The sequence below is a fragment of the Manis pentadactyla genome, chromosome X (assembly GCF_030020395.1).
Source record: "Manis pentadactyla isolate mManPen7 chromosome X, mManPen7.hap1, whole genome shotgun sequence".
Taxonomy (NCBI): Eukaryota; Metazoa; Chordata; class Mammalia; order Pholidota; family Manidae; genus Manis; species Manis pentadactyla.
The window spans coordinates 62,392,663-62,416,336 of NC_080038.1; the positions used below are offsets into that span (position 1 = coordinate 62,392,663).

Below are 23,674 nucleotides of genomic sequence, written 5' to 3' on the forward strand. Positions count from 1 at the left end.
CAGCACATTTCAGTTCTAAATAGTTACATTCAAGTGCTCGGTAGTGCCATGTAGCTAGTGGCTACCGTATTGAACAGCACAGTTCTGCAGAATTGGGCTGCTTTCCAAACCGGTCACTTATATTTTCTATTCATATAATGACAATGAGCACTAAATAAGTACCAGGCACTGGGCTAGCCAGAGGGGTGCAAGAATTAATCAGGCTCATTCTGTTAAGGTTGACAGATTTGTCATCACTAGCAGTAAACAACGCAGTAAGTGGTCCGAATGAAATTTTTCTGTGACTTGATGAGGGGAGCGGGGAGCAGCGTGGGGGTGGCGGCTCAAGGAAGGTTTCACAAAGGAAGCAACTATCGGAAGGAAGTGGGGTGACTGGAGTAGCAGGTAACCTAATGGGAAGCGCCAAGGGGCACCGGGCATAAAGGGCGGAGGTGTGTCCGTGTGTAGGAGGGATGGAGGGGAAATGGGTATGTGTGTGGTGTGGGCGGAGCGACGTGGAGGGAAGGGGGCGGGCGAGGATTGATTGGGAGGCACCCGGTGCTCAAGCTGGTAGGTGGACAGAAATCGGAGGGGGGCGCTCTTTGCACTGTGCGCTCGCGCGCCCAGACGGGGCAGCAGGAGCTTCCGGCCACCCCGGTACCCACGGCCTCGGGAGCGCCTCGGCCGGTAAGGGGCGCTCCTGGCCGGTTCTTGGAGCTCGCCCACCCTGAACCGGCCTCGGAGCCCACGGAACATCCCAGGCGGGGTGGGCGACGAGGAGCACAAGGTAAGGCAGCGTAAGCGTGCTTGTTTTAACAGATGGCTACTACTAGAACTAGGCGGCCGGGTAAAATGACTTTACGGAAACGGTAACCAGGGCCGGCAGACAGCTGCTTCCAGGAGTTCTTTGACGTTTTGCTGACGGTGGAGCTCTGGACCAATGCGGCGCGCCTTCCGGTTTCGTTCCTTCTTGCGGACTTCTTCTTTAGCAAAGTTGCCTTTGACTCCGGAAGCGAAGTTTTTCGTGTTTCTCTCTCCCGCAATATGGCAACGGCGGGGAACGAGTTGCTGCTAGCGCGGCTCCCCGAGCTGTTCGAAACCAGCACCCAGCTTCTGGACGAAGTGGAAGTAGCGACTGAACCCAGCGGTTCCCGGATCATCCAAGATAAAGTGTTCAAGGGGCTGGATCTCCTTAAAAAGGCTGCCGAAATGTTATCGCAGCTCGACTTGTTCAGGTATGGGGGACAGGGTAATAATAGCTAAGAAAAAGGAAATAATGGTTACCAAAGGTGGAGCCATTGAGCCTGGGTGGAGGGCACCTTTCAGACTAGGAGCCTTTCATTCCTACCTGCCACTGCAATCTTGTGTACGTTGTTTATATTCTTCACCGCTCTTCTTGACAGTTGATACCCCACAACCCTGCTTCCTAGTGTAGGCTGTTTTGCATACGTATTATGAATGCTCAGCCACTTTCATTGAGAAAAACCGGACGCTGTTCCCCGTGCCTCCTCCCTTTACCCCACTTCCACCCAGCAGCTCCCCTCCCCCTAGGAGCAAGGGCCATAGTTTGAATGCCCAACCAGGCTTCACAGCCGCCTCTTTGCTCTTTCCAGCCAAAACGAAGATTTGGAAGAGATTCCTTCCACCGACCTGAAGTACCTGATGGTGCCAGCAATTCAAGGAGCGCTCGCCATGAAACAAGTCAACCCCAGCAAGCGTCTAGATCATTTGCAGTGCGCTCGAGAACACTTTTTAAATTTCTTATCTCAGTGCCAAAACTATCACGTGGCAGAGTTTAAGCTGCCCAAAACCAAGAACAACTCAGCTGAAAATAACACTGCTAGTTCCTCGGTGGCCTATCCTAGCCTTGTTGCCATGGCATCTCAAAGACAGGCTAAAATAGAGAGGTGGGTCAACAGCTGTAATTTGAGCACGGGAGGAGGTGCATGTTTTTTGCGGGGGGGCAATGGTGTATATCATTCTTTTGGTTCTTATTGAGCATCGGCCCTGGTGAAGGCAAACTCTCCCGAGTATTTCAGGAAGCCTCTGCCTTTGTTGTGATGATCATACCTAACCCTCAGATGCCTGCCACCCTATGGCTGCCAACGGCAGCAGTGTAGTTTAGCATAGCATCTCCCAGTCTTTCCCACATCACAGTAGAGCAGTATTCATATGGTGCAGTGGGGTAAATATCTCTGAAGGGCACAGTATCTTGTAGCTGTAGTCCATTTAAATACCATTGATTAAGAAGCTCTGTTCTAACAGATTATGTGTGTAACAGCCTAAACTAATCATAGTCCTGGCACAGCTTCATTTTATGACCTTGACAAGTTGGTTACTCTCAGTTTAGTTTAAAAAGAAACATTTAATGAGTGGTCACAATGTTTAAGAACTATGCTAAGCACTAGGGATACAAACTGAGTTTGGGTGTTTGTATGAGTATGGATGGCCTCTACCTTGGAGGAATGTACAGTTTGGTGAGGAAAAGAGGCATAGAAACAGTATCAATATAAAATGATGTGATAGACACACAAGGTATTGAGAGAGCAGATAGGAGGGGCACCTAACTAAAGAGGGAGAAGGAGAGGAGAAGGCTCCCTGGAAGAAGTGACTCTTGTGATGACCTGTTTAAGGAGGAATAGGAATATTATCTAGAAGAAAAGAAAAGGAGGGCATTAGCCAGCAGGGAACAGCATTAGTAAAGCTACGGGCACATGAATGAACACAGTACTAGGGTGGGGAATCACTCTAAGTTGTTAGGTAATGCTAAAGCACCAAGTGAGCTGCTGGAGAGGAGCAAAGAATAATGCTGAAGAATTGCAGGGTCCAGCACCAAGGAGAGTTTGGGGTGTGAGGAAGGTGAAGGAACAGCCTTGTTGCTGAAAACTTGGGAAGGGGTTTGAATTCCAGCTGCACCATTTAATCACTCTGTGCCTTAATTTTCCCATCTGTAAAATTGGATAATAATAGGTCTTTCCTCATGAAGTAGTTAGGAAGATTAAAAGAGAAATACATCAAAGCACTTAGCACAGTGTCTGATGAAGTAAGCCCTCAAAGTCAGCTGTTGTTCTGTCTTTGCAGCTGAGTACAGATAGTGGAGTAAGAGACCTGGGGAACTTATTCACCTTCTCTGAGCCTCAGGTTTCCTCATACGTGAGATTGCAGTAATAACAGTACCTATCCCATAGGGTTAAGGAGCATAAATAAGATAAAGCAAGCTAGCACAGTATCTCACACATAGTGAATGTTCTGTAAACGTTAACCTATTAGGCCACACTAAAAGCTTAAACTTTGGTTGGTGACTGGGATCCACTGGAGTTGTTTTTTTATTTTAAAGAGCGTGGTGATACTTGCATTTTAGCTGGGATACTCTGGCAGGAGTTAGGATACAATGTGCGGGAGAAGATTAGATCCAGTTAGGTCACAGAGGGATGAGGCCTCACTATGGCAATGGCAGAAGGTGGGTGGGGTATATTTATTTAGGAGGGTTTAGTCTGCAGAAAACCTAGTGATCAGTTGGTTGTAGGAGGTGGGATAGAAGAAGGCAGCCAGGAAAATGTCCATGTTTCTGCCTCAGGTGGATGGCTGTGGAACTCAGTAAGATGGGAAATAGAGGAAGAACATATCAAAGGGAAGAGGAGAATATGCATTCAGTATTGAGACATGTTGCATTTAAGGTGCCTAGGAGACATCCAAGTAGAGGTATCTGGTAGCATGAGGTTCTGAACAGAGGCCTAGTCTAGAGAACTGAACATTCATTCATTCATTTAACAAGTATCTGTTGAACCTTTCCTGTGTGCCAGGAACTATTCTAGGTAATGGAGATCCAGACAGAGTCTATGCCCTCATGGAGCTTTTATTTTCGTGGAGACAGACAATAAGCTAGTAAATAATAATGTAATTTCAGGTGGTAAGGGCCATAAGGAATAATAAATTATAGTTAGTGGCTCCTAAGTAACAGTAAATGAATTTTGAGTAAATGGAATAGACTGATATGAAGCGGAACTTCATGTCCTTTGTAAGATGGGGGAAGCCCACTGGCATGTAACAGGAAGTTTAAACACTGAGTTTGGTGTCCAAATAATTATACGCAAAGAGGGGACAATAAATGCCATAGAGACACAAACACTGTTGTGGAGAAAGACCAAGGAGTGGTCACATTTGGTTGAATGAGGAAAAGGTTTCAGAACAAAATGGCAATTGAGGTCAGCCATGAAGGATGGTTAAAATTACAAATTATATATTTTCCTGTATGTAAAAGTAATTATTCAATGTAGAAAGTTGGGAAAACAAAAGAATTATTTTTAATTAAAAATAAGCTTTAACCACTCAAAAATGATCTTTGTTAATTTCCTGATGTATTTCCTTCCAGTTATATGGTTATTTTAGTTAATAAATTTGGAATAATATGGTAAATACAGTTTTTATCCTTTTTTTAAACCTAACATACTATTAGCATTTCCTCATGTCTTTTGAAACCATGATGTTTAATGGTTACATAATATTCCATCCTACAGTTGTACCATTATTACCTAAGCCAGTCTCTTATTGTCAAATATTTAGGCTATTTATGGATTTTTTTGTTTGAAACAAACATCTTTAACTGCATCTGTCACGTTTCCTTAGGATAGATTTCTAGATGGAGCAGTGACTAGATCAAAGGGTTTGAGTATTTTGAGACTTTTGATGGTAATATTTCTTTCCACAATAACAGTTTCACAGTATGTTCCACTGAGCTGGTCTTGGATGTTTACACTTAGAAAATCCAACTGGGCAGTCAAAAAAAGGTCTCATTGTTTTTATTTGCATTGCTTTGGCTAGAAAGCATAATCTTTGAACATCTTTAAATGCCTGACAGACGAGATAACTTTTTGCTAATGGCTCCCACATTATATTGCTAGCCCAGCCCTCTCCTGACCTTCAGTCTCATACTTCCAACACCCTACATGGATGTTTCAAAGACACCTTAAATTTAACATACTCTAAATTGGAACCCTTGGCTTTTTAACCCCCACCAGTACCCCCATGCCCAAGTCTTCACCATCTCAGTAAGTGCACCACCATTCACCCAGGTGTTTAAGCCAGAAACCTAGGAGTTTACTTCATTTCCTCCCTTCTGAGTCTCTGCATGGAGTCCAATCAACAAGGCCTGCCAGTTCTAGCTACAAAGTATATCTTATGGCCTGTTTCTCTCTGTCTCCACTTCTCATACCTTAGTCTGGGCCGCTAGCATCTCTTACATGAAATAGCCAAACTGCTAACTATAAGGCCCTACGTGGTCTTCAGTCTCATCAGGTATCATACTTTGTTCACTAGACTCCAGCCACAGTGGCCATTCAGCTCTTTGAGCAGACCCAGCTCCTTCCTTCTACAGAGTCTTGTACATGCTCTTTTTGGATTGATTGTTCTTCATTTATCTGTCTTTCTGGGTTTTGTCTTTCTCCCCTGTTAGATTATATGCTCCATGAGGGTAGAAGCCATTTCTCTCTTGTTCACTGGTATGCCTAGCACAGGGCCTGGCATACAGAGGGTGTTTAAGAAATATTTATTGTCAACAAACAGGAGGAACAATATGAGTAAAAGCTCAATGCCGAGTAGTTTGAGGTATGCACAGGGAACAGAGAATAGTCTGGTTTGGCAGAAGCTAAGAGTGTATGGTCAGAGGTCTGCACGAGGAAATGATGTGTGTAGAATACTGAAAGAGAAGACAGGCAGAAAGACAAAACATGTCATAATAGTACTTCAAGTGGGAAGGAGTGATAAAAATGAAGTTTCCGCAATCAGAGATACTTCTTTTACAAGGAAAATTTGTATGATTAGAAAACAAATTGTTCAGATACTTATTTACTTTGTGTAAGTCCTCCCTCCCCTGCCCCATACTGAAACCATCCTACATAAAACACCTAAATGGTATATTCTCTCAAAACCTGTTTCTTCACATACTTCCTTTAGTTCCCATTTTTGAGGACTGTGTAAGTCTGGTTGGTTAATTGCCCCTCCATTCTTTCAACAGAAATAGAGAAGTGGAGGCTGGGTTAAGTAATGAGCCCAGTTTTAGATTTACTGAATTTAGGTCCTAAAGTGACAACTAGAGAGCCATGTCCATAGACAGATGGAAATGTGTAACTAAAACTTAGGAGACTGTTTTGTGGATGGTGCTAAAAATTTAGGAGCTTTTGTGGGAATGGATAGTTTGCCAGAGAAAAACATGTAGAGAGAAAAAAGCCAAGAATAAAACCTTGGGGCAAGTTAAGGGAGAAGGAAGAGGAAGGAAAGGGCAGTCAGAGGTAAGAATCTCCACAAGATACAGGTCATACTTAGAGAAGCCAGCGGGGAAGAGAGAGCAAATATCATGTCCTCTTTGAAGCTTCTCCCTACCTATCTCCCCTCTCAGATGCAATAGCACTTCATTTATGTTACTTTCTGTCATTCTCCGGACTTGGAAGTGCTGAAGGTCAGAGACCAGGCTAATTGTATCCTTAGTATCCTAATTGTATCATTGTATCCTTGGTGCCCAACTCAGTAGTTGGATAATATTAAGTACTTGATCTTTGGGAGGAACTGATAAGGTAGAATGGTCATCAGAAAGATGGAAACAATGTAGTGTTGCAGAAAAAGCCTGGACTTTCCAGTCAGACAGACCTGGGGGTGACCAACTTCTACCCCTTAATAGATGGGACATCATCTAGCCCCTCCTAGCCTCAATTTTCTCATTGGCTAATAATATTTATATTACATTGCTGCTTATAAAGCCCTTTATGTATATTGTTCCACTGGATCCTCTTAACAACCCCAGGAAGCAGATATTGTTATCCCCATTTTAGAGATAGGAAATGGGTTCTGAGAATCAACTTGTCCAAAATCACATACCTAGTAATTGTCCAGGCTTGGATTTAAACTTTGGTCTTCAAATTCTCAGTTCTATTGCTGTTTCCACTAGAGCATAGAAAAGAGAAGAGGGGTCATTTGAAAAGATAAGACATGGAATGAGGGAAAGTGTTTCTAGGAAAGGTGGAATGCACCAGTGGAGTGAAAAATTGTAACTGCTAATGTCAGGATCACTGGTAAGAGTGAGGCCTGGAGAATGTGGTGGGGGCAGGATGGACCACAAAAGTGAAATGGAAAGATGTTGCCTTGGTAAGAGGAAAGGTGAAGCCACAGAGATTTTAAGGTAAAGAAGGAAATTGAATTCTATATTGGCTGGTCATCTGGAGAACATGATGGTGGCAAGGAATCCACAAAAGACAAAAAGGATAGCTGAATAAGAGTGACTACTTAACCAAAGTTTCATAACATGAAATTGTGGTTGACTCATTTGATATAAATTTGTTACTAACCAGTTAGCTCTCTTCAGCAGGTTGGGAACAGAAAAAGGGAATGGTGAAAGTCACCCAGAGTCAGAAGGTTGACAGGTATTGGGAATTTAGGGTGATAGGGAGTGTCTGTGTAATGGCTCACTGTGGTGATGAAGGCCTAGGACAATGGCTTTCAGATCTTTTCCTTGGAACCTTAAGCATCCACTGCAGTGCCTGGGTAGGAGGATGTTGGGAGCTCTCCTCTGATTTAACCAAGGTGAGTTTTACCTGTTTATTACTTATTGGAGTTCCAAATAAGCTCTTATACGATGAAAGCATTCTTCTGCTAAGACAAAAAGGTTTAAAAAACACTGGCTGAAAATCACAGGAGTTGAGGAGCTTGAAGTCCCAGAGACGACAAAGCACAAAGTCATAGGAGCAAGGAAGTAGAGAAGAAAAGACCAGAGTGTGGTTGACTATGTGCATGCAGAGACCAGGAAGGAAGAATGAGAGCCTTAATCAAATCACTATAGACCAACCCAGAACTCACCCTGGAGTAGATACATTCTAAGGCCCTCATATGTTTTGTTTCCTGATTTAGGTGCATCCAGTACAGAGGGTGGGGTCAGGAATGGGACTGGAGGTAAATGTTCTCACGTGATCCCTGCAATAGTGGTTATGATCTAGGAATTGACCTTTGTAGTGTTTCGTGCAGAAAGCTATCTGTGATGATGCTGTGACAGTTACTTGTAACACTATATAAAGTGCCCACTTGTTGGTAAAAGAATTAGAAAAGCCCAGGAGCTTTTATAATAAGAATGTTTCCAAGCAGTGGTTCTTGACTTCGTGGGTCATGGATCTTATTGTTAATTTGGTTAGTAACTACAAAACCTCTCCCCAGCTTAAAAAAAAATGCATACATGTAGAATTCTGTATAAAATTTTCAATAGTTCAAGGACATACCACCCCAAGCTTGCCCATGGGCCTCAGGTTAAGAACTCCAGATTTGGATCAACACCTGCAGGGGAGCATCTGCTAGAGGTCCAGAGTGGGGTTCTAGACAGATTTCAAGACACTTCTCTTAGAAATCAGTATTTCCTTGACTCCTCTCTTTTCCTCAACTCCTCTCTTTTCCTCAAGCCCTTACATCCAATAAATTAACAAATCCTCTTATTTTATTTTAAATATATGACATCTCACCAGCCTCCCTATTTCAAGTCTCTAACTCTCGCCTGGATTGTGGCAATATCCTCCTAATTATTGATTTCCTTGCTTTTACCCTTGCCTCCCAACCCCCACAGTCTACACACAATAGCCAGAGAGGTCCATATTTAACAAGTTCTTACATCATTCTATTCAGGCCACATTCTATTCAAAAGCTTCCAGAGGTTTTCCCATTTCACTCAAAATAAGGTATTTGATATTTTGGGTCTTAACAGCCTACAGGGCTCTACAGATTATGGCCCTGGCTACCTCTGACCTCATTTCCTATCATTCTCCTTCACTCTATGAAATTTAGCCATGCTGGCTTCCCTGCTGTTTCTCAAACACACCAGGCAAGGTACTCTCCCACCCCAAGACCTTTGTATTTGCTTTCCTCCTTAAAACACTCTTCCAGTTACTGGCATGGCTTGCTTCCTTATTTCCTTGAAGTCTTTGTTCAAATGTCACCTCTTCCTGGTCACCTTACACATACAGCGCCCAGCTGTCACACCATTGTGTTCCATCCTCTTTGTCTTGCTCTTTGCTTCTTCACCACCTGACTCATCTGTTTGTTTTGTCTGTCTGCTCCCACTAGAAGGAAAGCTTCAGGAGAGCAGAGACTTCTCTTGCACACACTGCTGTGTCTCCAGCGCTGAGAACAGTGCCTGTCACACAGTAGGCACTCAGTACATATTTTTGGAATGATAGATGACATACTAGAATGCATCTTGAAGAAGGCAACCAGGGTGGCTATGAGTCTTTAAGTTCTATTAATATGAGTCAATAAAGCTGGGAATGTTTTGTCCAGAAGAAAAGAGATGATCGTTTTTTAGGTTGTTTCACAAGGAATTGCTGCATCAGTGGCAGGCAAATGAACCCTGAGAGTCTATGATTCTTTGAAGCTGTAATTCCAGGCAGACATTGTGTGATACTAAACACCCAAGCTCTCTTAAGGGCTGATGTGATAAATTACTAAGGCACTTCCATCTCTAAAGATGATGGCAAGAGTTGCTCAGATCAGGTAACTTCTATATTTTTCTGACATCAGAATGTATTTCTCAGCCCCTGCTGATCCCTTCCTTGCCTTATGGTTTTGAGGGAACTGCCTTGGTGGCAAGTTCTAGGATATAGAACCTGTATTTTTGCCAAAGTGGAAATTGGCATACCAACCACCTGGTCATTTGCAAAGGAAAAATCTTACTCTGGCCTTCTTTTGAAGACATGCTGCTTTATTTTTAAGTTCATGGATAATGCTTCTCTGTGGAACAGATACAAGCAGAAGAAGGAGGTAGAGCATAGGTTATCTGTGCTGAAATCTGCTGTGGAAAGTGGTCAAGCAGATGATGAGCATGTTCGTGAATATTACCTCCTTCACCTCCGAAGGTGGATTGGTATCAGCTTTGAAGAGATTGAGAGCATTGACCAGGAGATAAAGATCCTGAAAGAAAAAGACTCTTCAAAAGAGGTAAGCCTGGTCACTTCCTATATAGCTCAAAAAGCAACTGTCAAGAGATTTGATGTTCTACAGGAGGGTAATCAAATTAAAATCATTCCAAGTCTCCATAAAATCACTCTTCTGTTAAGAGTAGTGGAGGGAGGCTGAAGATGCAGTAGGGTAGCTTTCTTTCTAGCTTATAGCAGTGTTCATGCCTGGGACTTTGTAACCTGTAACACACTTCTAGTCATTTGTAATTTTGTGATATGCAGTCGGGAGGGAGACCTTGCTGAAGTAAAGCTGCTTTTGGCTGTAGGGAGTTATGACTACTGAAGGAATGTGTAGGGAGGTAGGCCTTTAAAATCTGTGCTTGACTGAAATAAACCAAGAGGAAGAGGATTAAGGTGGGAACTGAAAAGAAAAGTGAAACTGGAGGAGAGAGCAGAGTAGAGAGAAGAAAAACCAGAGGTCAGGGAGTATGTTAAGGAGTGGGGAGGAGTCAGAATCTAACCTTACACGTTGATGCACTCACACCCTGATGTCTGAGTATGAGACACAAGGCCATTTCTATGCACAAAATGTGGGGTATACTGATAAAACCTGGTGTGACACAGCTTTGACTATTTTGAAGATTGTCACCCTGTTTTGGAGCTTCTGCTGCCACTTAATTTTTGGTTCAGAGTACAATAGGAATTGAGTTGAATTTATCAGCTAGTCACAGGCATTTACTTAAGTCCTCAGAGAAACCTCTTCGTATTGTGATTTGTACTAATTAAGTAGCCCAGGAGCTTTTGCCTCAGGGTAACATCAACCTAGTTAAAGGCTCAGCGAATCAACAGTTAGTATTCTAAGGCCATAAGGCCTGTTGAGTATATCCAGATGAGTGGCTTTCAAGCATTTTGAGGCTATACTCCTCTGCGTCCTCCCCTGCCCCCTTCTCTCTTATGGTATTGGAATTGGCTCTGGAAGTGACAGAGCTAGAACCAAGGGGGCAACGGTTCTTTGGTCATACTTTCAATATGTCCCTGGACAGCCAAGGTTCCTTGAAACTTTTCTGTATATCTGTATATGAAAACTACAAATTCATTCTTCCTCCTTGCATTTAGAATACCAACTTCTAAAATGCCTTAGGGGTTCTTGACAATTAGTAGTAAAATTACGTTAGGAGAAGGGGTTTTAGAAGAAGGATCTCAATAATTCACCTTCAGCACTGAAGGCCAGGCTGAGGAAAGGGGCTTCAAATTCAGCTCAAGGAATTTAGATAGAATGTGGAAGAAGGCTTTGGAATCTTCTCCTTTGGAGGGGGCTGTTTTAAAGCCACAGAATTTTTTACTTGTGGTTGATGTGATTCCTGGGAGAGCTCTCTTCCTTCCTTTTCAGTAAGGTTCTTGGGCCTCCTCAGGAGAGCTAAGCAACCTCCACCATTAATATTCTGCTGCTGTAGCTTAGAAACTGATAAATAGGGAGTGAGCAAATTTTGAATCCAAGGCTTTTCAAGTGCCTGAATACTTAAGAGCCTCATAGTGGAGCGGGCAAAATGGCAAATGCACTCCTGATAATTAATATCCTTTTTAAGGCATCAACTTCTAACTCATCTCGTCAGGACAGGCCTCTGATGAAACCTTTCATTCTCACTCGGAACATCGACCAAGCCAAGTAGGTACTACTAAAATATGGGCTGCCTTTGCAGTCTCCCTGCTTTTATGATTCAGCTGCAGCACATGAGTGACAGACAGAATGGTCATTGTTAAAAGGTCATGGCTTCACCTGTGGGGGCTATTCTTTTGCAAAAGGGATATTACTCTGCCAGCGCTTCCTCTGTCTTCATCAGACATTTTTCCCTCACAAACTTGAGCTTAAAAATAGGCTCAAAAGAAACTTAACAAAAATAAATAAAACAGAAGAAAGGAATCTAATGGAGAATTGTGTACTTTAAAATGGTTTCCCACTTTGAATTCTCACTTGAAATGCGTTCACCTATGTTCTTAAAAGGACATAGTTGCTGATTTAATTCTTGAGCTGCTTTTCCTCAGGGTGGCAGAAGAGCTTCCTTCCTCTGTGTACCTTTGAGACATCCTGTGGTGTCATCACTGCTCTGGGGGTCATGGGACTCTGGAATTGCTTACTGGGAGATGATCCTGGGCTATTTATTTTCTCATGAAAGCTCTTGACTTTAATGCCCCTTCCTGGATGCCTCTGTTTATAGATCCTCACAGCAGTGTGCATAACTCCTCAAAATAGCCAGGTAGGTAATCAAGGATGAAACAGACCCAGGCTTGGTTACTAAAAAGAAGAGACTTTTTAATAGTGCTATTTGTTTTTTTTAATTGAAGAATAATTGGCATACAATATTGTATCAGTTTCAGGTGTACAACATAGTGATTGATATTTACATACATTGTGAAATGGTTACCGCAGCAAGTCTAGTTACTATACAAAGTTGTTAAAATATTATTGACTGTATTCCCTATGCTACACTTGACATCCTTGTCTTATTTATTTTCTAATTGGAAGATTGTACCTTTTAATCCCCTTAATTTATTTTATCCATCCCCCACCCACCTCCCTTCTGACAACCATAAGTGCTATTTATGTTTAGTTTTCTAAATGCAGTGTGATTTTTACAGAGTATTTGGAGCTGGTTACCCAAGCCTGGCATCTATGACAGTGAATGACTGGTATGATCAGCATCAGAAATATGGAACATTGCCACGTCAGGGAATAGCCAAGGCAACACCAGGTATGCAGGGGTAGAAGGAAAATAGTTATACTATTGGTCCCTTACACCCTAGAAATTAATTCATACCAGGAATTGTTGCCCTTTAGGAGCAGAAGTAATCTGGACAAAGATTCTGAGAAAGAGAAAGATTCTAGGCAGTATTTTCTTATATTTATTATTAAGATAAATAGCAGGTGATTCTGGGAGGATGGGGGTTGTGGAAGCATAGTTTTTAAATCTATCTAAATATCATGGCATAAAAACAGACTGAGCAACTAATAGCAAAACCAAAAATCTATCAGTAGCAGTTCTGTTTCTAGTAATGGCAGAGTAAGTGTATCAGCAGCTACTTATGGTAATGGCAGAGTAAGTTTATCAGGCCAACCCCCCTCCTACAAATAACAGTTACAAACTGAGCAAAATATAACAAAACAACTATCTGAAGGCACTTGAGAGTGACCAAAAGCAGACACAGACTGGAAGGCAGTGAACACTTAGAAAAGGGAATCATACTGGAATTTCTGGAGGGCAGGGACTTTGACTCACTGTGCTCTTGGTGCTCAATTTGGTAATTAGATCATAGTAGGTACTTGGAGGTGTCTTTGGAAGGAAAAGGTGGAGAGGGTGGTCATTAGAAAGATAGAAGCAATATGGTGCAGCAGAAAAAGCATGAACAGGCCTGGGGTAACCAGTTATCCCTACCACTCAGTAGATAGGACATTAGCTCCTCTGAGCCTCAGTTTCCTTGTCTTGTGTATTATCTCATTTGATCCTCTTAACAACCCATGAAGCAGACATTCTTATCCCCATTTTAGGATGAAGAAACAATATCTGAGAACTGACTTAGCCAAAGTCAACATAGCTAGAAAGTGGCCAGGCTGGGATTTTAATTCAGGCCTTAAAATTCCAGTTCCAGTGCTGGTTCCACTATAGCACAGAAAGAGTGGTCATTTCAATAGATTTCCTGTACAGCCTTTCACCTATGGGCAGGCTACAGTTGCTGTGATGTGGTAGCATGTAAAACTTGGATAGGAACTTGCACTTTATTGGTTGAGGAATAAGAGAACTGAGTTTAGGGTGACTGTAGCAACTGAAATGTGAGAAGATACCCCAGAAAAGAAAGAACCATGGAAGAGTAACCCTAATTCTCTAAACCCTACCCAAATCTCCAGCTGACTACTAAGCTATGTGTGTACAGGATGGACTCCAAACCCCCTAGGTAGGGCTAAAATAACTGAATGGAGAATTTGGCCACTGCCCAATGTGGAGAAATTTTGGTTCTAGATAAATAAACTGCCTGCTAAAATGAAAAATCAATACTCTTTAGAAGAATGAAACAGAATTCAAAATCTCTACAACATATCATTCAACCATTCACAAAGTCTGAGATTCATCCTAAACTTTTATACATATAATAAAGATTAAAAAAAGAACAGGAAAATGTGACTTATACTCAAGAGGAAAAGCAGTCAATGGAGACCAATCCCGGATGACTCAGATGTTGAAATTAGCAGACAAGGACTTTAAAACAGCTTATTTATATGCTCAACAGAGGGGAAAATATAACTATATTGAATGAAAAGACTAAAAATATCAGCAGAGAAGTAGAAACTATACACACAAAAATTCTGGAACTGAAAAAGAGAATTTCTGAAGTTTAAAAAAAAATCATTAGATGAGTTTAATAGCAGATTGGCAATGATAGGAGAAAATGTCAGTTAACTTGAAGATAGACTGATAGGAATTAACCAATTTAAAAAATAAGATTGGAAAAAAGTGAACAAAGCCGCAGTGACCTATGGAATAATGTATAAAGATCTCTCATATGTACAATTGGAACACCAGTGGAAGAGAACAAAGAAAAGGAGCCATTTGAAGAAACAGTGGCTGAAATTTTCCCCAAATCTGTGAAACACAAATTTACATTTCAGAATCTCAGCAAGCCCCAAGTAGGTTAAATATAACAAAAAACACACATGGGCAAATCATAGTCAAAGAGCTGAAAAACAGAGAAAAAGAAAATCTTGATAGTAGCCAGAGTTTAAGTTACACATCATATGTACAAGAACAATGGTGGGAATTACTGCGGACTTCCCATTAGAAACAGTGGGAGCCAGAGACAGTAGAGCAACATCTTTAAAGTGCTGGGTAGGGAGGAGGAAACCTGTCATTCCAGAATTGTATATCCAGTGAAGATATCCATAAAAATGAAGGCATAATTAAAACATTATGGTACGGGTAGAAGTTCTTCAGGCTGAACAGAATACCACATAGAAACTTGGATAGTCAAGAATGAATGAGGAACAGCAGAAAAGACAATTATGTGGGTAAACACAAAGGACTGCCTCCTCCTGCCAACTTTTTAAAACTACATATGACTTCTTAAAGCAAAAGTTATTATATTGTTCTGTGGGGCTTACAATGTACATATATATATAATACATTTAACAGCTACAGCAAAAATGATGGGGTAAATGGAACTTGTTTTGTATGTGAAGTTATTTTGTGTGAAGTAAAATATATTACCTATTGCTATGTAACAAATTACTCTAAAACCTAACAACTTAAAATAATGAACATTTATTGTCTCACATAGTTCCTGAGGGTGAGAATTCCAGGACCAACTTAACTAGGTGGTTCTGGCTTAGGATCTCTTGAGGTTGCAGTCAAGCTGGCAGCAGGGGCTGCAGTCTTCTGAAAACTTGACTGAGACTAGAGGATCTGCTTCCAGCTCATTCACTCATTCATGTGGCTGTTGACAGGAGGCCTCCCAACATGGGTCTCTCCATAGGGTTGCTCACAGCTTGAGAGCTTCCTTTTCCCAGGATGAATTATCTGAGAGAGAACAAGGAAGATACAGAAACTTCAGTTTCATTTATAACCTAATGTTGAAGGTGACATACCATAACTTCTGTCATACTCTATTGGTCATGTAGACCGATCCTGATAGCATAGGAGGGGACTACATAAGTACATGAATACCGAAAGGTTGGGATCACTGGGTTCCATCTTTGAGGCTGCCTACCCTGTGGTACAATATTAACTCTAAGTAGACTGGGAAGTTAGGGATGAATATTGTATTCCCTAAAGCAACCACTTAAAACACAATGCATCAAAAGAGAGTGAAAAGACAAGCCCCAGACCAGCAGAAAATATTTGCAAAAAACACATCTCATAAAAGGCTGTTTTCCAAAATATGCAAAGAATTCTTAAAACTCAACAATAAGTAAACAGACACCCCAATTTAAAAAATGGGCAAAAAACCCTAAACAGACACCTCACCAAAGAAGGATATACAGAGGGCAAATAAGCATATGGAAAGATCTTCAACATCATATGTCATTTGGGAACTGCAAACTAAAACAATAATGATACCACTATACCCCTATAAGAATGGCCAAAAAATCCAAAACACTGACAACACCCAAATTCTGGCATGGTTGTGGAGCAGCAGGGACTCTCACTCACTGCTGGTGGGAATGCAGAATGGTACAGCCACTTTGGAAGACAATTTGGCAGTTTCTTACAAACTAAACATTCTCATCGCATATGATCCAGCAGTCATGCTCCTTGGTACTTACCCAAATGAGTTGAAAACTTAGGTTCACACAAAAAAACGTGCACATGAATGGTTATAGCAGCTTTATTCATAATTGCCAAAACTTGGGAGCAACCAAGAGATGTCCTCGGTAGGTGAATGGAGAAATAAATTCTGATACATCCAGACAGTGGAATAGTATTCATTGCTAAAAAGAAATGTGCTATCAGGCCATGAAAAGACATGGAAGACCCTTAAATGCATATTAGCATATTACTAAGTGAAAGCCAGTGTGAAAAGGCTACATGTATATGACATTCTGGAAAAGGCAAAATTATGGAAACAGTGAAAGGATCAGTGCTTGCCCAGGAGTTAGAGGGGAAAGAAGGACAAATAGGTGGAGCACAGAGGATTTTTAGGACAGTGAACCTATAAATGCTATAATGGTGGATGCATATCGTCATACATTTTTCGAAACCCATAGAATATATAATACCAAAAGTGAACAGAAGAACAAAAAATAGATGAGATGAATAGAAAACCAATAGAATGGTGATCTCAGTTCAGCCCTATCAATAATCATTTTAAATGTAAAAGGAATAAGCCTTCAAATTAGAAATCAGAGGTGATTATCAGACTCGACTGCATGCCGTCTACAAGAGATGCATTTTAAATATAAAGGCACAGATTGGTTAAAAGAAAGATAGAAAACAATGTACTATGCTAACAGTAAGCAAAAGAAAACTGGGATTTTCTACTTTATCAGATAAGGTAGACTTCAAGACTTTTATCTGTTACTGGGTATAAAAAAGGACGTTTCATACTGATAAAAGGGGTATTTTATCAGGAAGACATAGCAATCACGGACATGTTTGTGTCTAATAAGAAGGTTCAAATTACATGAAGAAAATATTGACAGTTAAATCAAGAAATAAATCTGCCATGGTTGGAGATTTTAAAACTTGTCTTTTAGTAATTAAAAAAATTACTAGACAGAAAATCAGTAAGGACATGGAAGATCTGGACAACAGTAGCAGCCACCTTAACCTAACATTTACAGAATATATCCAGACATCTGCAAAACACCTTTTTTCAAATGCACATGGTATGCTCACCAAGATATTTTTTTATAAAACATTAGCTCCTGATGTTCAAATGTTAAATATTTTACTTGAAGAAAAACATGCCAAAGGTCACCAATCTTAGGAAAACAGTATTGACATAGCCAATGCTGTATCCTGTTACCTATTTCTTAGCAAAACGGATTGCTGGTTCTTATTATTTTTATTTAAGTATCATTGATATTCAATCTTATGATGGTTTCACATAATCAATACAGTGGTTTCAACTGTATTGTTATCAAGTCCTCACCTCTATTGTGGTCACTGTCTATCAGCATAGTAAGACAACAAGACACATTCTTAAATAAAATTATTAGACTTTAAAGAAAGTAAGACAGCAAGACACATTCTTAGATAAAATTATTAGACTTTAAAGTAAAACTGCCTTGGACATTTCAGCAAAAGCAGCAGATAATTTATAGAGGAAACTAGATCACTCTCAAACTTCTTGGCACCAGCACTTTAGGCCAGAGGAAAATGGAGTAACATATTTAAGATACTCAAGGAGAAAAAAATGTTAATCAAGGACATTGTATCTGATATAACTGACTTTTAAATATAAAGCATACAGGCATTTATCAACATGCAGAAACTCAGGAAATACTGTTCCCATGATACCATCCTGAGAATTTGCTACAGAATGAGCTTTAGCCAAAATGATCAGAGAAATATTGGCATAAGGACAGGGCGTGAGTATTAAAACATATAGTTACTTGTAGAACTAAGACTAAATGAGGGTTAAAAGGGAAAGAGTAGAGTAATGCCTATATGCTCAGTGCTCAGATGACATATATTTGGCACAATTACTTTTTTAAATGGGGAAAGCATATGCAAAAAAATTAACAATTCTCAGTAATTGGTGACAATATTAGTTATTCCAAGACTGTGTAGTATGAAATAATATAAATTGGTAATTATGAAATATTCTATTGTCCTCTGTCTTTAACAACCAAGACTTAGTGTGGAAGAATACAGATGTAATTCATAATTTAAGTTAGAAATGAAACAACCCTGTAGTCCTGAATATGAACTCATGAGAAATATTTTATTTAAAAGCACACACACACACACACACACACACACACACACCCTTGCTTCCACTGAAAACACTTAGAAACAATGACCAGCCCAGTAGCAAAGAGCATACCTAGTAACCCAGACTATTGTCTTCAAAAACCACTCCCATTAAAAGCAGCCAGTATGTCTTAGAGAAATAGCTAATTCCCAGTCTGGGGCAGAAGACACACAAGATGAGCCTGGAACATCTTGTCGTAAAAGATAGGGAAGAAGCTTTCAAAAACTACTAGAGTCATACCAGAAGGACTCAGAAGCCAATTTGAAGATGTTTCCACTGGCCTGAGACAGTTTGGCCTCAAAAGGGATAATTGCAAGCAGCAATAAGCACATCCAGAGGCCAAATTGTGGTTTCTGATACCATTCCCCAATTAAAGGAACCAGGGTTCCTTAGAGAAATGGCTGATTCTAGGGCTAGGGTGGGGAATATACAAGATAAGCCTGAAGCATTGTGTAGTACTAGAATATAAAGAAGAACTTGTGGGGAAAAAGATGAATTGAGGTTTGTTAATGGAGCACAAGGGCCAGCTGAAAAAACTCTTGCTGGCCAAAACTGAAGGAATTTGAGCAGGAAAATAACAGTATTGGATTATAACACAAGGAATAAAATAAATATCCATGAGTCTATAAGTAACAGAAACAAATGGTTAAATAAATAAATAAATGTGGGAGAAATGACAAATTGCCTTGCAGAAAAATTCCGAATAATCTGTGTATATACTCCTTTCTTGAAGAGGTGGAGCCATACCTCCTCAGCCCTGAAGCATGGGCTCTGTTTAGTGACTTGCTACCAGAGACCACAGTGTGGAAGGAGGAGAGAGGAGTGGCTTTACAAATGGGAACCCTGCAAACACTGGTGATCCAAGCCAACATCAGTAGTGATAAGTCATGTTGGCGTAAGCGTCCCCTCTGTAGTATCCTCCTCCAAAACCCCAAACCGTTGCCTACGGGGAAACCACCAGGCACCCCGAAACTGAGGCATAGTCTGCGAAATATCTGATGAATAGTCCTTAAAGGTGTCCAGGCCACCAAAAACAGCAGAAGTCTGAGAAAGTGTCACAGCCAAGAGAAGGGAGAACTAAATGTACTGTATTCTGGCTGGGATTCTGGAGCCAAAAGAGGACATTAGGTAAAACTGAAGGACATCTGCATAAAGAATGGACTTAAGTTGTTAATAACATACCAGTATTGGTTTATTAGTTGTGACACATAAACCACAGTAATGTAAGGTGTTAACAGTAGGGAACATTTTGTGTGGATGTGTAAGAACATCTGTACTATCTTCCCAGTTTTTCTGTAAATCTAAAACTATTCTAAAATTAAAAAGCTTATTGAAGTATTTTTAGAAATCATTGCAAGTGATTGAAACCCATCAAATATATTGAAATCCATGAGTTCATAATTGTATTTAAGAATAAAAGTTGTTTGATTTCAGGAGATAATAGGGAACCAATTTATTACTTTGAGAAGAAAATACAATGAAAGAGTGAAGTACTGAGCTTCTCTGTTTTTCTGGGTAACCAAATAGTAGTAGATGAGGGGAAGCAAATCTTTCTAAAAGCATTTGTAGATAAAGCGAAGGGTCCTGTGGTCAGTATTCTCACCTGGCCCTGGTTGGCTAGCTCACTACACACATGTGGGCAATACATCGTTATTGACGCTATATAAAGAGCCCTGCCCAGTGCTCTGGGTGACACAGTGGCACGGCTGCAAGGCTGCAGGAGAGCAGAGATGAGGCTGGAGTGGTGGCAGCACTGAGGACAGAGGCCCAGAGGACAGCTGTGCAGGGGCAGAGGCAACGGAGGATTACAGACCTGCAGACTATTAGATGCAGACATAACTCTAGTGCTCTACCTTCTGCCGGGAGAACAAGTCGGATAATAAATGCTTTTGCCCCAAGAACGTTCTGCTGTCATTTCTTTGGTCATATTGAATCCATAGTGAACCTGCCCGGGGCTGAAACCCATTGGCAAGACAGTGTTCTAGTTAATTTAGAAAAAAGAAATGCTAAAAGTAAGAGTATCAACTTTTTGAAACCCCCAGAAAATTAATGTATCTGGGTATTGAGCATCAGCGGCTGCTAACATCAGAACACCTGAGACACAGATATGTGCCACCTGATGAGCTAACACAGCACCAGTTGTAATTGTGCCAAAGCAATCAGCCCTGAGATCTAGCCTCTGCATCCACTTGCCAATCTGCAGAAATACAGAAGAACATGTTGGACTGCCTCATGACTATGCCATCAGCAGAATCCAGATGTTGGGAAACTATAGGTCAAACTCCCCAGTTTCCTCAATAGATAACTTGTAGAGAAAGAAAGAAATGGAAGAGGAACCTGTAGATTAAAAAGATACCCAGATATTTTTACATGGGCAAAACTAACCTCAAAAGCATTATGGTAAGTGAAAGTTGTCAGACACAGAAGACCATATATAGCTTGATTCCATTTATGTGATATGTCCAGAAATAGGACATCTATAGACAGAAGGTAGATTAGTGATTTCAAGGGGCTGGGGAGAGGTAAGGAATGGGAATAAACCATAAATGGACACAAGGATCTTTTGGGGTGATAGGAATTTTGTTTCATTGGATTATGGTGATAGTTGCACAACTCTACTAAAGGCTGTTGAGTAAAAAATGAATATACAACTCTGGTGTCTAGGGATGCATACATACGTAGCTATAATAACCTCCAGGAAATTACTACTATAAAAGGTGGTAAAGTGGTTACCTGTGGGGCGAGAGGAGGGTTGTGATTTGGAAGGTGCTCATGGAGAAGTTTTTGGGATGGAAACAAGATCTATTTCTTGAGCCCAGTGAAGGCTATAAAGGTATAGCTTCCTTATGAAAACTTAACTTACATGTATTTTGTGTGATTTCCACTACTCTTTATTTCACAATAAAAAGGTTATACAAAAGAGAGAATACAAGCCGCCTACACTGTTAGATCAGATCCCCACATATTTCATTCTTTATCATAGTAGCGAGAGTATTTCTCACAGGCAAACTCAGGGTAGCCAAGGCATGCTCACAAAGGCGGAAAAAAAGTTACCGTGAAAGAGAGAGGGAGCTGTTGGTTTAAATTTCTTTTGGGGGTACACTACATGACAAGTGCCATTTGGACTTCAGACCCTGTTCCAAACATGTACAAAATAACAGATATTCCTTTCTGGTAGGTCCAGCTGCCCTGCAGTTTCCAATTACACACACACACATGCGCACAGTGGTAAAACTAATGTAATGAAAGAAATGGACGGAGGAGGAAAAGTCACCTGCAGTGCTACCTCCCTGCAGTTCTAATGCAGATCATGAAATCGTGAACATTTTGTAGTTTAGTGTTTTGGTCTGCTGGTGTTTTGTTGGTTGGTGTTTTTGGTTTTTGTTGGGGAGGGGGGCAGGGGGTTTGGCCGTTTTAGCAAGAATTATTTCCCAAAATAGAATGCATTCCAAGGGGCAATGTTTTTGCCTTCTTGTGAAAACCACTTAGAGCATCCTTTCTCCTTATGACTTAACATGTCATCTGTTCAGTAGTACAAGTACTGTCCCCAATTCTGGCCGCAGGGTAGGCAGCTAGCTGTATTCCTTGTCCTCATTTTCTGTGGCTGTGTGCAGGAGGAAGCTGAGGCCCTTGACATTCCCTCTATTTCTCAACCCTGCTTTCTTGTTTTTTCACTGTAGTAGAGCAACAGGAAAATCAGGAACAGAAGAAGGAGGAAGATGATAAGCTGACACTCCACAGAGCTCGGGAGTGGGATGAATGGAAGGACACCCATCCTAGGGGCTATGGCAACCGACAGAACATGGGTTAGTCTTCCCACAATCAGACAGGACTGCAAGGACTCCTATCTTCCCTGCCAAGGAAAGCTGCATGGTTTTTCCCTTCCCTGGGCTTCTGCTTCAGCTTTGTACATCGTTGGAGAAGAAGATGCTTAATCTTGCTCTGCATTCAGTAAAGTGTCAAAACAATTGTGTATTTGTACCCCAGATGATGAGCCAGCAATTGTGTTTGGATATCATCATCCTCATCATGGTGTATTCCAATTTCTTAAGTGGAAAGAAATGAGTCCTGATTAATGGCTCTGTATAATCAATAGCTGTGTGATTTCTCTTTAACAAATAAGTCCTTTCTATTAATGAACCTGTGCAGAAATATGGGTATCAGCTGCCTTTTTTAGGTGAGGAAAGGGTCAGCTATGAGTTCCTAGCCTTATGGAGAGACTCTGATCATCTCCCTCTGCTCTGGGCAATAAATTTCCCAGCATACAAGCTGCCCAGAGTGGCTAGAGCTTGCTTTCTCCTTTGTACATGAGCACTGTGAACCCAACACTCTGCTTTACAAGGACTGAGCACAAAAGCCAGGACGCTCTGCCACATGGCACTGTTTTCAGGAACTAGAATTGTAAATGAACGCACCGTACCTGTCCCATCTACTGGTCTTCCTTGTCCTGGCCAGAAGAAATGAGGGCAACCGGAAAGTGCTGGGAAAGCCATCCTTGTGTGTGTACCTGAGGCCAGGGCCTTGAGTCTCAGAGGACTGTTTGCCATAGCCCTTAGGGGGAAGAACAGCTCAGGCTATAGCCTAGCTCCTAAATGGACTGCCCTCAGACCACTGTGGCATATGCTGCCTGTGCTTTGTGCCACCTGGCACCATCTGAAGCAGTAAGTGTGCCATGATGGTCACTTTGCCGGTCAGTAAGGTGCCTGCAGTCAGGTGGATTAAATAACTGGATGTGGAGGAGGAGGATGGCACAAGTGACCCTGAACAGTACCTATTTTCTGCAGTAGAAGACATGCCCCCAGTTCTTGGGTCATACCCTCAAAAAGCAGCCATATGTTGGCATGTGGAGGTCACATGGAAGACAGTGTAGCCTAGAGAAGACAAGCAGTGACTCTGTGGCATCTTACTACACTGATGGGACAGTGACTGCAGTGGGGTATGGATGGGGACTTGATAATATGGGTGAATGTAGTAACCACATTGTTTTTCATGTGAAATCTTCGTAAGTGTCTATCAATGATACCTTAATAAAAAATATAAAATAAAATAAAGCAACCATGTGTTCAGATGATCTGGGCAGAAAACATACTTTGGCTCTGTGTGGCTTTGATACACTGAGGTTTTCTTTCAAGAAGATGACAGCATTCCTGTTCTAGCTTCTGCAGTCCAGCTCAGGAAAGGGGTTTGAAAAGGAGTCAGTTCCCTCTTATGTGCAGGGTGGTCAGTGCAGGACTATCAGACAATGTGTAGGAGATTATGTTTAGTGTGAGAAAAGAGAAGACTACCAATATATATTTGTGTACTACTTA

At 41.2% G+C, this 23,674-nt stretch overlaps 1 protein-coding gene across 2 annotated transcripts; it reads left to right on the forward strand.

The window, feature by feature from the left end:
* The first annotated feature begins 802 nt into the window (after nt 1-802).
* Nucleotides 803-23,436, forward strand: IGBP1 (immunoglobulin binding protein 1). 2 transcript variants are annotated; one of them, XM_036907298.2, is made up of 6 exons: nt 803-1,214; nt 1,593-1,886; nt 9,747-9,942; nt 11,489-11,568; nt 12,540-12,652; nt 22,046-23,436. In XM_036907298.2, exons 1-6 carry the CDS (start codon nt 1,024-1,026, stop codon nt 22,174-22,176), a joined length of 1,005 nt encoding a protein of 334 aa, XP_036763193.2. In that variant the 5' UTR covers nt 803-1,023; the 3' UTR covers nt 22,177-23,436. The 2 variants fall into 2 exon arrangements, with proteins under 2 accessions (XP_036763193.2, XP_057351231.1); XM_057495248.1 differs by lacking the exon at nt 22,046-23,436 and adding an exon at nt 14,755-14,786.
* Nucleotides 23,437-23,674: the final 238 nt, after the last annotated feature.